This window comes from Calypte anna, chromosome 12 (assembly GCF_003957555.1).
Source record: "Calypte anna isolate BGI_N300 chromosome 12, bCalAnn1_v1.p, whole genome shotgun sequence".
NCBI classification, from domain to species: Eukaryota; Metazoa; Chordata; class Aves; order Apodiformes; family Trochilidae; genus Calypte; species Calypte anna.
Window position 1 is genome coordinate 6830746 of NC_044258.1, and position 14422 is coordinate 6845167.

At 48.2% G+C, this 14422-nt stretch overlaps 1 protein-coding gene across 1 annotated transcript; it reads left to right on the forward strand.

Moving 5' to 3' along the window:
* The first annotated feature begins 209 nt into the window (after positions 1-209).
* ALAS1 (5'-aminolevulinate synthase 1) lies at positions 210-7593 on the forward strand. Its single transcript, XM_008498977.2, has 10 exons — positions 210-597; positions 1291-1497; positions 2445-2600; positions 2682-2904; positions 3405-3589; positions 4196-4375; positions 4574-4738; positions 5819-6087; positions 6530-6692; positions 7306-7593. Exons 1-10 carry the CDS (start codon positions 393-395, stop codon positions 7464-7466), a joined length of 1914 nt encoding a protein of 637 aa, XP_008497199.2. The 5' UTR covers positions 210-392; the 3' UTR covers positions 7467-7593.
* The last annotated feature ends 6829 nt before the right edge of the window (positions 7594-14422 follow it).

A 14422-nucleotide genomic window follows, 5' to 3' on the forward strand; every position in this document is an offset into this window, starting at 1 on the left:
TCACGCCGCCCTGGAAGCCGCACAGGAACCTCTCCATTCCCCCGGGAGCAGCGCGGAGCCACCCCCAGCCCCTCGCAGTCCCCAGCAATCCACTCAGGTCCCCTCCATCACCGGGGGAGCCGCTCGGAACCGCCCCCGTCCCCTCACGGCCCGCCCTCCCTCCCCCCCCCGGGAGCCGCCTCCAGACCCGCACAGTCCGTCCCACGCCTGCTCCGTGATGCGGGGGGGAGGGAGGAAGGGAGGAAGCTCAACGCGCCTGCGTCGGGCCGAACCGGGCTATATAGGCAGCGGCAGAGCAGCGGGGTCCGGGTGTGGTGCCCGGTTCTGGCATCATTCTCACCCGTGGTGGTCGTCAGCGCGTGGCGTCACGTCCTGCCTTCAGTCAGGCGGCGATGATGGAGGCGGTGGTGCGGCGCTGCCCGTTCCTGGCCCGCGTCTCCCAGGCCTTCCTGCAGAAGGCCGGGCCCTCCCTGCTCCTCTACGCCCAGCACTGCCCGCGGATGATGGAGGCGGCCCCGCCGGCTGCCGCCCGAGCTCTGACCACGTCTGCGGCCCGCGGGCAGCAGGCTGAGGAGGAGACCCCCGCCTCCCGCCGGGGTGAGTGGGGACCGAGGAAGCGGCGGCCGCGCCTCAGGGCTGGGCAGCGGGTGACGGGCGGGGAAGCTTCCCGAGGGACAGAGCTGGGCGGCCTCAAGCGAGATATATATATAGAGTGGGAGGGGGGGAAGAAGGGACATCGTATGTTGCAGGAGGAAACTTCTGGAAAGGGCAGCTTGGAGGGGAGGGGTGCTCAGTTCTTTAAGTGTCCGCGGTAGTGAAGCGAGGCACAAATGGGAGAGCGGCCCCTTGGGAGGTCCCGCAGCCAAATCCAGTCGGGGAGCCGGGATGGTGGAGCTGGGGCTCTCAAGCTGCAGCGGCTCTGCACACCCCCCCTTCCCGGCAGCATTCCCTGGGGGATTCTTACCCTGGCATTCAGGAAGAGTTGAGGGGCTGCGGGGGAAGGACTGGAAGTAGCCAAGCTCCTTAAAAGAAAACCATCCCCCCTTTGAGGGTGAAGGAGAGAGGACATTTCTTTTCCTCAGAAGACACTGAGCATCTTAAATTAAATGTCCCTTGGATGTATCTGGGGTTTCATAATACCCCAGGCTTGTATAAATAAAAGCTGACTGCTCAGTTAAGTAGTTCTGAATGGCTTGTGCCAAATTAATTGCAGAGGTAGCAGAAGAACTTAAAGTCACTGTATTAAAATGATGAAACTCAAGTGTTTTCCTTTCTCTACCTCAACTTCAGAGGTCAAAAATGCCAAAGATGTGGCCCGAGAGAATACAGGTGGACCCCAGCCACCTGCTAGCCACCCTGCTGCTGCTGCTAGCCAGGGCTCAGCTACCAAGTGCCCATTCCTGGCGGCTCAAATGAATCACAAGAACAGTAATGTTTTCTGCAAAGCCAGCCTAGAACTCCAAGAGGATGTGCAGGAAATGCAGGCAGACAGGAAAGGTATGTATTCTGTGCACTGAAACAGTGGTTCCTTACAAGAACTGGTGATCAACTTTGCTCTAGTGTGGGGCAAGTCTAACAGTCACCACTTAAATTGTGTGGGTAGGATTATGGAAAAAGCTTTTGGAGAATGTGTTAATAGTGTACCTGCTGTACAAAATCCCCAGGGTGATTTTGGTGTGGCAATACTATATGCTGTGTTTCAATATCCTGGCTCCAAATACGTGAATTGAGTTGTTCTGCTTGCACTCAAAGTGGATGCTTAGGACTGAAGAAAGCTTTATCACAGTGCAAGTATAGACAAAGGGGGTACATCCAGTGATGGGAGAAGCTGGGTCAAGCTACTATGGAAGTACCAGCACAAATCTAAGCTGGAAAGCAAGCAACCCATTTTTTTTTTTTTTGCTTTATGGAACTGAAGAGTGTTGGTTGACTTGCTTTCCTGACACAGAAGGGCCATCCTTCAAAGAAAGGAACTTTTCACCAATAACAATAAAGCCTTACCATCTGTCTCAGGAAGCTTTTCTGCTTGATTTTTTTTGGAAGGGGGTTTAGTTAGTTTGTGGCATGGTTCAAAAAAAATTACTTGCAAACTGAACTAAATACTGGGAACAAAAAGGAAGTAGCTAACTATAAGTCTGGCTTTAGTTAGGTGTGTACCAACTCTTATTTGAAAGCTGTAGATATTTAGAGTGATTTTCTGAGTCATGATGAGGTAAATGCGTTGGAAGGAAATTACATGTTTATTGTCACTGATTGGCAAGGTTTTCCTTTTCTCACACAGTGCAAAATGTTAAGCAAATAGAATAGTTGATCCTAACAGAGGCACATGGATTCAAGCACTCCTAAAGAATTAAGAGTTACTTAAATTGTTTGCTTTGCTAAACTCCTCTTACATCATTTAGTTTCATACTGCTTAAGCTCACTGGAATTTATTACATCTCTAGGTACAGAATTTGCTAAAATACCAGCTGCTTCCACACTGAGGAACATTGAGACTGAGGGAGAAGAGCACAGTGGTTTGCTGAAGAAGTTTAAGGATATTGTGCTGAAGCAGAGACCAGAAAGCGTCTCTCATCTGCTTCAGGATAACTTGCCAAAATGTAAGACTGCCTGGCAAACCCCCCACAGGCCTGATCTCTTGTGATTATTTCCTGTATGCTTAAGTCTCTGTCTGGTTTCAGCTGTATCCACCTTCCAGTATGATCAGTTCTTTGAGAAAAAAATAGATGAGAAGAAGAAGGATCACACCTACCGAGTGTTCAAAACCGTGAACCGAAAGGCGCAGATCTTTCCCATGGCAGATGACTACACTGACTCCCTGATCACCAAGAAGGAGGTGTCTGTCTGGTGCAGCAATGATTACCTGGGGATGAGTCGTCACCCTCGTGTGTGTGGAGCAGTGATGTGAGTAGTGCTGTGTGCTTCAGAGGCAGCTTCAAGCTGGAGTGCCCTGCGGAAGCCTTCGTGGGAAGGCTTTTGAAGAATTGATTTCTATACCAAGCTACTTAGGCTGCTTCTGGTATTATTCTTGGAATAATTAAGATTACACTTGTCTCTTAAGCTGGGTAACAGTATTTAAGCTGGTAACTTAGTATTTAGCTCCAGGGCTACAGTATACTGGTCAGTCACTGACCCTGCTCCTTGGATTTTCTTCAGAGGCCCCCAGATGTTCCCAGATAAACTGGATGGCATATTGCAGCTGAAATCAGTAGCTCATTTGTTAGCTTATTGGATTTCTGGGTTATGCAAGTTCTCCAAGACCTTACACCTAACAGATGTTTTTTTGCAGTTAGTTCCTTTTCAGAGCAATACCAATTCCCTAATAGATTGTTTTCAGCAGTGATCCTTTCTTCATCTGTGTTGCAAAGTAACACTAATGCCTTCTCTCCTTGGGCTCTCCGTAGGGATACACTGAAACAACATGGTGCTGGAGCAGGAGGCACAAGGAATATTTCAGGAACAAGTAAATTTCACGTCGATTTGGAAAAAGAACTAGCTGATCTTCATGGAAAAGATGCAGCACTGTTGTTCTCATCTTGCTTTGTAGCCAATGACTCCACTCTCTTCACTCTAGCTAAAATGCTACCAGGTGAGATCTCAAACTGCACCCACTGTTTACTACAAAAATAGTAACATTTGACAAATGACTACTTGAAGTGAGTATATCCTACTCATCACCAAAGTATATGATTTTTTTTTTTTCTGGATACCTTATACTGAAGTGATATTCAACTTGTGTACATCATAGTAGCAGCCTACTAAGACTGGAGCTACAAAGTCCAGGAGCTAGGAACTGTAGAAGACACTGGGCAAAAAGCACAATGTCTTCTCTCTTGGATTTAAATTGAACAGGAAAATGAGGCAGTAGGAATTTAGTGTTCTCCCACCCGTGAGTGTGAACATGTCTCATTTTACACCTCTGGTTCAGGATGGGTTTGTTTTACTTTCAAAGTTAAGAGAGTTAGGTAAAATATTTAAGACTTGGAAAAACCCATCATTCTTTCCTTAGGCTCATGTTTGTGTTAAACAGATAAAACAAGCCTTAAATGTTCTTGTATTGTGATCTGTAACTGCTATTTTGAGCAAGAGCATTACTTCCTAGAAGATGCTACTCTTGCTGCTTCAACACTGCATATACATAAAGCAGTGCTGAGAGCATGTTGATACTTAAAGTGTAACTGTGCTGTTCCCTCAGGCTGTGAGATCTACTCTGATTCTGGAAACCATGCCTCCATGATCCAGGGGATCCGAAACAGCAGGGTCCCAAAACACATATATCGCCATAATGATGTCAACCATCTCAGAGAACTATTGGAAAAGTCTGATCCATCTACCCCTAAAATTGTTGCATTTGAAACAGTTCACTCAATGGATGGTAAGTTAACATGAAACCCTTCTCTCTCTCTCTTTCCTGTGCATTTAGTGCTCAAGGCATCTGTATTTGTGGTCTGAAAGTGCACAGTGCTATAAGAATTTACATGAAGAGTTTACATGAACAATAAGCTTCTGAAATGCCTGCTAATATCTATCCAAGCTGAGTATGGTAATTGCCAGTCCCTGCTTTGCTCCCTAGGTGCAGTCTGTCCCCTGGAAGAGCTGTGTGACGTTGCCCACGAGCATGGGGCAATCACTTTTGTGGATGAAGTTCATGCTGTGGGGCTGTATGGAGCTCGAGGTGGTGGGATAGGGGACCGGGATGGAATCATGCACAAGATGGACATCATTTCTGGAACTCTTGGTATGCATGCCCTGGTGCTTTTACAAAACCTAAAGGCAGCAAAGATTCTGAGCAAGCACATTAAGTGGGTTAACTCAAAATCCCTCTCTTTAAATGAACTTGTCTAAGGCTGTTGGGGGCCAGGATTTTTCAAGAAGCCCAAAGGATTTAAGCCTTCCCCACAGTTCAAAAAGCCTGTTAAGCTACTTATACTGCCTTACAAATCAGTTAAGGTAGCATTGTGGGTTTTTTTTTTTTTCCTTTAAGCAAGCTAGCAAAAAAGTCCTCCAGTGGCATATTACACAAATCAAGAATAAATTCAGGTGAGAATGTTTGTAGGGTAGAACTCTATATTTAGTAGTACTTAGTTCTTTTATGTGAAATGGAATGCTCCTAATCTAGAAACCTGAGAGGGGGAGTTACATAAAGAGATTTGGCAAGAACTGAAACAACTGCTATTATTTGAGTAGAATGAAGGCTTAGGAGTAAGTTTACTGCTGCAAATCGGAGAATTCTTTAAACAGCTTCCAAACATAAATAAAATTTACTGGGAAAGTTCATGGCTTTGTAACTTACAGTCTTGGGTTGCAGCCTAACAGAAAGAGAAGCATTCACCAGACACCCTAGTTCTACTTGTGGCTCCCTTCTGATACCTAAACAATTCAGGTAGAGCAGCTGCTATGGACCACACAATTGCAGTAACACCCTTGTGCTCCTAAGGAGCACAGGCTATTTCTAGCACCTCTGGAACAGATTAATTTAAATCTGCTGAGAGACTTAATGTTGACTCCTGGGGTCACTAAAAAGTCTGTGCTTGATGATTTGGCTTACGGGGTCTTCCCCAAAAATCAAAACTTCAGTATTCAAGAGTCTTGAACTCTCCTTGCTGTGCAATAACCAGATCAGGATTGGCTTAAAAAGAAAGCTGTAGCATGTGCTGAGTAAATACAGGATTAGCAGCAGGGGCAGCCAGAGTTGTTGCCTGCCATGAGTAGGTTAAGAATCTAGTCAGAGGAACTCATTCAAGTGAAAGGCTATGATACTTCAAGCCATTCTAAAGTGTGGAAGGAATAAGCTCGTTTGCCTCTTTCCCTCCCTCAGGCAAAGCATTCGGTTGTGTAGGAGGATACATCTCCAGTACAAGCTCTCTGATAGACACCGTTCGTTCCTATGCTGCTGGCTTTATTTTCACAACATCCCTGCCACCCATGCTCTTGGCTGGTGCCCTGGAATCCGTCCGAACTCTGAAGAGTGCAGAGGGCCAAGTCCTGAGGCGCCAGCACCAGCGCAACGTGAAGCTGATGAGACAGATGCTGATGGACGCAGGGCTTCCCGTGGTGCACTGCCCTAGTCACATCATTCCAGTCAGGGTGAGTTCTTGGGATGCTGTTGACACAAACTGGGGTGCCTGTGTTCCTGTACATCATCACATTTGACTTTTGGGCATTAGTTAATATTTGCAAAGCTCAGACCTGCCCTAACATTCAGTGCCAGGGATCTGGCTTGAGTTGGCCCCAGCACGCTGTGAATATTGGAAAGCAGAATGATAAAGTGTGTGAAACCTGCAGCATACAGAAAGCAAGGAAACTGCCAATAAGCTAGTTAAAAAGATTCTGGTTATTAATAGCTACCTGTCTAGGCTGCAGGGTTGCACTTGGGCTCTACAGCACACATTTTTAGCCTTTCCTTCTGATACGTATGCAATTTGCAAGGAAGAGTGGTCCTACTTTATTCTTGTGGCTAGCTACGTTGGGCTGACAGTTCTGCCACCTTGCATGTGTTGGTTGATACTGTAACAATTTTGAACTTCAGGTTGCAGATGCTGCTAAAAATACAGAGATATGTGACAAGCTGATGAGTCAGCACAGCATCTACGTCCAAGCAATCAACTACCCCACAGTTCCCCGTGGAGAAGAACTGCTACGTATTGCCCCCACGCCTCACCACACCCCTCAGATGATGAGTTATTTTCTTGGTGAGTGGATACTTGCACCAGTGCAATAAAAACACTGGGCTGTCTGCACTTTGTACTAAAGATGAGATGAGGAAATACAGAGCTTTAGAGGTCACTAGCTGGACATTGACTTCCCTGGTGCTGCATACACAGCACATACTCCTGTACTTGACCTGCTTTGAGCATGACATTGTAAAGGCCAGTGCACTGCCATCTAGAATAAGAGTATGTGAGGCCACAGTAGTCCTGTACCCAGCCATCTCTGCTGGGGCTCTGCTCAGGCACTGTCCAGGACAATCTTCATTTGTTATGTGGGGGCCAAAGAAGTTTCCTCTCATTAGCTGAACTGTTCACCTCTTAAACAAAAAAAAAAAACAACAAAAGCTCTTCCCAGGGAAAGTAGCTAATGATTGATCCTGTCAGAAGAGGGATTGTGAGGATAGCTGAGCCTTTGTTTCAGTCCAGTCACCTCATTCAAGATGTAAATAATGTCACAGTGAATTCCTGTTATCCCTCCTCATTTGCTGGAAGAACAAGTATGCTGATCTCTTTTCCTTCTTCTCTAAAGCAATCCACTGTCTTAAGACTTGATCTTAATAAATTAATAAATCTTAAACTTTTCTTTCTCTAACAGAAAAACTGCTGGCTACATGGAAGGAGGTTGGTCTGGAGCTGAAACCACATTCATCAGCTGAATGCAACTTCTGTAGAAGACCTTTACATTTTGAACTGATGAGTGAACGGGAAAGATCCTACTTCAGTGGCATGAGCAAACTAGTATCTGTCAGTGCATGAAAGTAACGGTGTTAGTTGTACTCTTGTCTGGCTCCAGTACCCAGTCAGTAGCATTTTTAAATTGCTTAAGTATTCTAATCATAGTTGAAGCACTAAGCTCTGAAAATAAATTTCTAGAGCCACTGTGCCCAGTTGTGTCTTTGTTTACTTCTACACTTGTCTTCTAAGAATGGTATATAGGTTTATGGCCTTCAGCTGCAGTCCTGCCTCTTCAGCAAGTGTATGCTAAAAAATTTCAGTTGTGTTTCCTGGCATAGTACAAGGCATGGATTTATTTCTTATGAAAACAGAGAATTGGTATTTATAGCTCCTTATGAACTTTTGACAACAGGTAGGTAGAGTACTATGTGCACACTAAAACTTAAGTAGGAGTTATACTACTTAAGGAATGCATCCAATTCTTTGGAGGCCCATGTATAGGATGGAATTTGCTGTCATGTTCTTCCTTTTTAGTTTTGTGCACAAGCATTCCCTCCTTGATGCTCAGTATTAAGACAAAAAGAAGTACTAATGGGATTTAGTAAGTGGCATTCTGTGGATGCCTGACTTGAAAAACAGAGATGGTGGGGTGGCTGTGAAAGGAAGGCATATTAACCACTACACATAGTGGGTAAAGGTATCCCAGGCCTACATGATCTGCTCTCCATTGCACTCAGAGATAACTAGACACAGGGTAAAAACTGCTCAGTGGTAAGCAATAATTTTGGTCTGCCAGAAGTCATTGTAAGAGAATATCAGGGCTGCTTTTGCAACCTCTGAGAACTTAGGCCTGTTGCCTAATTGCCATGGTGCTTAATCTTTGGATAGATAGCAAGGGCATGCTATGAACAGGGAGAAGCCATGGTGTGAGTGTACATGTGTACCCAGGGGTCAATTTGGGCACAAATTCTAGAGCAAACCACTGCACTGCTTTCTTCCCACAAATGCCACACGCTGTGGAACAGCTCCTCTGCTCAGGGACTGCTGTTTTCTAGGTGCAACATTCCAACCTCCTCATCCTGCCTGTAGCTGTTACCCTCCCAGGCATGCTGTGGAGCTCCTGTTAGGGTTCTATTGCAATGCCACAAGTAACAAGGAGCAGAAGTCCAAGTTAAACTCATGGGCTCCATCAATTGCAAGCTGCTGATCTGTACTGAAAATTCTTTGAGAAGACCAGTGTCCTAACAAAGTATTTGACCTCCCCAGCAATCAGGCCACTTGACAGCCAGTTGAGGGATTGGTGTCTCAGTGACGTTCAGGTGTTCTGCAGGGGGGAGGCAACTCCCCACTGCCAGGCCATGCATTAACATGGTAATTTACCCTTTTGCTCAACAAGGTGGTTTGAACCCACCACCAGATTACTGAACATGCAAATAGCTGCATTGCTGTTCAATTGGATTAGCTTTATCCTGATCTTTGAGGCAAATTCCAGTGCTAATCAAGGAAAAAACCACAGTGCCACCACACCCTGACTGCCTGGCCTTGTCATCAGTGATTTGCAGCCTAAGGCAGAGTGAATATGCTTCTCCATTACAGAGCTTTTTTCAATCTACATTAGGTTACATTGCTGCATGAGGCTGAAACATCAAGTAGAAAGCCACAGGTCATATATCAGCCTCTCCTAGAACAGTGTCCCTGACACTGTACCTGCCTTCAGTGCCATTCCAGACTGCTGGTGTAAGCAACTGATGTACATATGTCACCAATATATATCCATAACCTGGCAGCACAAGGATTTCTAATTTCTTCACCAAAATAATTCACAATTGGCTTGGTTTTCACACCAGTTAATAAATCCACTTTTTACAACAGATACATTACATTCCATACTGCAGAAAAGACATAGAAAGGGTACCATCAGCTATCAGAAATCTCACACGTTATTCCAAACAAGTCACAGGAGAGAACCAAATGCAAAGATTCAAAGTTAGCAACCTCTGAAGTGACAGGAGCACAACAAACCCTGACACATGGCAATCGGTACCTCCACACCCTTTAATTTGTGACAAATTACCTTAAGTCCTGGCACTGGCAAGCAAGGGTATGAAAGCAGAACCACAGCTCAGCAGGAGGCCAGCAGAAATCCATCACTTAACTGCAAAAGAAAGAAAAGTCCAATGACACATAGAAAGGATAAATTTTCCACAATGAAAAGGACAAAGAATGAAAACACACACACATATTGTTTCCCAGCAAACAAAACTTGAATGGACAGTTGTGTAACTGGGGTTGGTTGTGTAAGCTTTGGTTAGGTTTCTGAAAAATAATAGAGGAAGAAGTAATTGATAGAAGATGTTTAAAGTCTGAGACAAATGGTCCATGGCAGTGGACACAGCAATAAAGCCACTGCTGGTACTTGTCTGGGACAAAAATAACTAATCTAGTTGAATATTGCATAGCTCTAAACTCATACCCTGCTCCATTTCTCACCCTGTTCACACAAAGAAGAAACCCCTGGCAGTGCAGGAGCAGTGAAAATGACCCAAGTGCAAACAGCAGCACATGTTCAGGTGTTCCCCAGCTCTGGGAGGTGGCATCAGGAAGATGATCTTCCTACCATGGCCAGGACTGGGCACCAGGCTAGGCAGGCTGTGATATCTTCCACTCCTTACCCTCTCCTCTACCTTCACTCACAGCACAGCCCCATCAGGCAGAAATTGCTAATTAGCAAATCTGCTAGTGCTCCCAAAAGTTTCAGGGGGCTTTGTTTTCCACCAAGCCTCTCACTCCGGGCTGTAGGTGGTTGGAAATAGCCTGTGGGTTCAGCTCAGAAGGAGGAAACCAGAATCACCAGCTCATGACCTTTGTTTCTTTAGGGAACTGGACTAGAAATAGCCAATCAGGCTGGGGTCAGTTTCTCCTGCCAACAGAACTTTGCCACAGGAGAAAGGGAGGGAGTGGGGCAGGGGATGCTGTCAGGGCTGCAGGGCTCTGCACTCCCACCACCCCATGCTGTACCAGCAGCATTGCCCAGCCCCAGCTGCCCCTTGCTGAAACACACCCCTGCAGGGAAATAGATGTCCTGAAACCATTCCTAGCATCCACATGCACTGCTGTAGCTTCCAGACAGTGAGTTCATGCTGTTTTCTAGCCAATAATGGTAATAACAATAATAGTAATAAAAGTATTATTAACACCACTAGATTCACAACTCTCATACCTCCTTGCATCCACTTATTTTGAGGCACATCTCTTGCACTGCATCCCCTCAGCCCCTGCTCTCTCTCCCAGCACTCATCTTTGCCAGGGTTGCTCTCACAGTGCAGGGAGGACAATGCAGCCATATCTCTGCCCCCCAACACCAGGGCTTTAAAAGCCCCACAAGCTCCCCGATATCTGCAACTCAGGAAAGGGGATCCTGCCTCTTAATAGGGATTTTATATCCCACATTACTGGCTCTCCACATGCATTTCTCCTGGGGTGTGTTCAGCCCCTGAGATACCTTTCCCCTTCTGCTTCCATAAAGCAAACCCAATGCTTTAGTGCCCTTAAAAATGCCAGGCTGAACTTTTGCCACCTGCAGGATCCAGTGTCTATCACAGGATACACACTGCAGGTGGCACTCTAAAACCTGCAGCACAACCAGATAACTGTACCCAAATCACCTCCTTTTCTTGTATTCAGACATCCAGCTAGCTACACATCAGCCTGGGATTATGTCTTGAACAGACGCTTGCTTTCAGATAATATTTATAACATGACCTAAGCCTTAAATCATCAGGAATCACTGCCCATAGTCCTGCCTGGAGGGACAGAAGTCAATGGGACAGACAAGATCTCTCAGGCAGAAACAATCTGTAAATGAAGGGAACCATCCAAGCAGTCAGAGAGCTTAAGACCTGCCCTTCTCCCAATGGCAACCAAGCCCCACTGCTGGGGCTTTTCCCTGAGCCCCAGCAGAAACTGGGTGCTCATACTTCCCAGGGAGGCACCAGGCTACACAAGTGGGGAGAAGCCACCCCTCCTGACAGCATCCCCTCCTCCAGGAACATCCATTCCCCCAGTTCTCCAGCCAAGTGAGGGGCTGCAAAGGGATGCTGCAGCTGCAGACCTCCACCCCCCAGCATGGGTGTCCCACCAGTCCCCACAAAGGAGCCCCCCCCAGGGCTGTCTGATTTGGCCACATCAGCACATGGAAAACCCCACTTTCTGGCAGACACAAGGGATACTCAGGAGAAAGGGGGCAGTACCTCTGCTTTCTGCTCCCCACAGAAGAGCAGCCAGGGAACCTGTAGCAAACTGAATTGCAAAGGGGCCCACTGTCTCTCTGCCAGGAGCTGGGATGGGGAGTGCATGTAGGGTTTGACTACAAACTACTGTAGTTTGAGCTTAAAAATCCTCTCATCCCAGGAGACAGACCTGGGAGATAGCAGCCTGACTGCAGCCAGTGCTGGCACAAGGCACTAAAGCCTAACACAAGGGCAGCCCCTGGCCCAAACCCAGCTCCAGCATGGCTGGGCTCCTGGTTATACAGGTTGCTCCATGCCCCAACCCCCTTCAGCCTGACCTTGAGCCCTTCATCACCCCCAGACTGGGCCAGGCTCCCTCCTCTCCCCCCCATGCTTGCACAGTCTTGGGGGGCCCATCTTGGATGTACTCACCACTTTGGGAACACATCCTTTCTCTGCTCCTGTGCTCTCCTCCATACCGGCTGCCATCCTTCAAACCAAGCCCTGGGCAGGACACACAGCTTTTAAAGGGGCAGGGACTCCTCTCCTGTCCCATGGGCACCTGTGGTTTCACAGCCCAGATGCCAGATGATTTTTTCAATTCACACATTTGGCTTACTACCAGGTGCAACTCCTTAGCAGCTCCTCCATTTCAGCTCTCAGGGGAGCAGAAGTCAAAGGAGTTTCTCCTCTGAGATTTTTTTCTCTTTTCCACCTGGGAATCCCATAGGGAAAAACATCCCAGTCCCACCCTTTCACTTGTGGCTCCTCTGCCTTGGGGCCTGTAAGCCCTTGTTTCTGAGTCTCAAAAAAACTGAGGGCTGGGGCTGGCTGTGGGGATGCTCAGCCACATCCACCTCTGGCTGTCTCCTCTTTCTGAAGCCAGCTGTGGCCTGTCACCCCTCTCTAGCTGGGCAAACACTGTGGCCCTGTGGCTGTGGCACACCTGCCCAGGATGGCACCAGCAACTCAGGCTTCCCAGGTGTGGCCTCAAACCCTAGAACTTTGGTTAGGCAGAACCAGAAGCTGCTTTAGCTCAAACCTTAAAAAGAAAGAGAGGGGTTGAGGCTTGTGCTGGGTGTGGGGGCGCAGGGTCAGGAGGCAGCAGCCAGGAGAGCTTTAATTGCCCCAAGTATTGCTGAGTGTGGAGCTGGGGTCAGATCTGTAAACCTGTTCCCAAAGGGAACCCAACACGTGATAGTTGGAGCTCTGTCTGTCACTAGTTCAGCTCCTCTCCTCCCCCTGTACTGCTGCATTACCCCCCTATCCCACTCTCTCTTCTATTCTGTTCATTCTCAAGCAAAATTAACAGGTGAGCTGTGAATCCACCTAAATCCTGACAAGCCCCACAAAAGCAAACAGCTGGATAGTTGTCCCGGCCAGGCTATGCTGAGGGACAGGCAGCAATACATGCTTGACCCTTATATTAGACACTAGAGACTCCACTTCCCAGCCATGCTCCTGGCCAAACTCATCCCCAGGCTCCAGGAGCAGAGCTAACAGCTTCCCACTGCACAGCATGGCCTTGCGGGGACAGGAGGGGAGAGGATGGGATTGCATGACAGGTGACAGGAGGGGGATGGATGGGATGGGGGGACGGGGTGGGATAGGACAGGATGAGAGAGGACAGGAGAGGGCTATCAGTCTCTGCAGCTCAGATTTTGGCTGCTGGTCTTTTTCTGGATACTGGAGCTCTGGCAGTGTGGCTGCTCCCCTCCAAGGGAGGTGAGGGGTCCAGCTCCTCTCCCAGCAGCCTGGAAAAAGCTGCCTTGCCCTGGGTGAGGAGTGGGAGGGATGGGGGCCCAGCCTTCCCAGCCCTTCTCTTGGCTCAGCATCCTCTCACATTCTCTCCCCCTTGCCAAATTGGGATTCACCCCAGCCAAGAAAACCAGGCAGCAGTGACAGAGCCCTGCACAACCATCCCCAGCCCTTCCAAGCAGGGAGGCTGGGCTGAGCAGGGATGCTGCAGCTCTGGCTCCGGGCTGCAGTGTTAGATCTCTGCTGGGCATTAAAGGGCTGTCCCAGCCCCCTGAATTAAAGTGTAAATGTCCTTGGGGGAGTGGTGAGTGTTGGCTCCTGGCTAGCAATGCCCAAGCAACCTGTGTGTCAGCTGCACCACCGGTGGCTGCTGAACATCCCAACCTGAGGAACCTTGGGGACCTCCAAAAAGCATCAGACTGTTTTAAAAATACTTTATTCTTTAGAAAATACAGCGTTCAGTACAGTGTGCTCTGCCCACCCCACCTTCAACCCTCCCTGCCTGCTCCACGGAGGCCAAGGCCATGTCAGCAGAGTTGCTGGGGCAGCAGGAAAGCAGAGGGCAGGTTTCACTGACCCCACTTCCATCCTCCTGGAGAGGTGGGTGGCTTGCATGCCCTCACTGGCCCCCAGCAGCAAGGTGCTCTCCCCCCAGGGAAGCCTCACCCACAGTGACAAGGCCCTTGGAGCTGGTGATGGTCCTTGCTGGCTGGGGACAGTGCTGGGGACAGAGGGGAGGTCACACTTCCCCACACAAGGAATTTGGGGTAACCCATGTGATTTCTAATGGGGCTGCCCCAGACCCAAGAGCCAGCAGCAAACCAGGGGGGTGATGGTGGAGGCTGGGGCCTGTGGAGTGTGGGAGACCAGGGCTTGGCCCCCTCACCCCCAGTTCCCATCCTAAACAGTGACAGGGCTGAGTCAGGGCTGTAACAGCTCCCTCCGAGAGTAAAAGCCTTATTGAGGGGGCTCAAAAAGGAGATGCAAACATCACCCAAAGGCAAAGTGACCTTTTTCCCAGGGACAGGAGAAGCTCAGGAGTGGGGGACA

What these genes read in the sequence shown, in the direction of transcription:
- ALAS1 (XM_008498977.2), top strand. Translation starts at nt 393, where the DNA reads ATGATGGAGGCGGTGGTGCGGCGCTGCCCGTTCCTGGCCCGCGTCTCC. An exon ending in TCAGGATAACTTGCCAAAAT is followed by an intron (nt 2,601 to 2,681) that starts GTAAGACTGCCT and finishes GTCTGGTTTCAG; the next exon opens with CTGTATCCACCTTCCAGTAT. An exon ending in CATCATTTCTGGAACTCTTG is followed by an intron (nt 4,739 to 5,818) that starts GTATGCATGCCC and finishes TCCCTCCCTCAG; the next exon opens with GCAAAGCATTCGGTTGTGTA.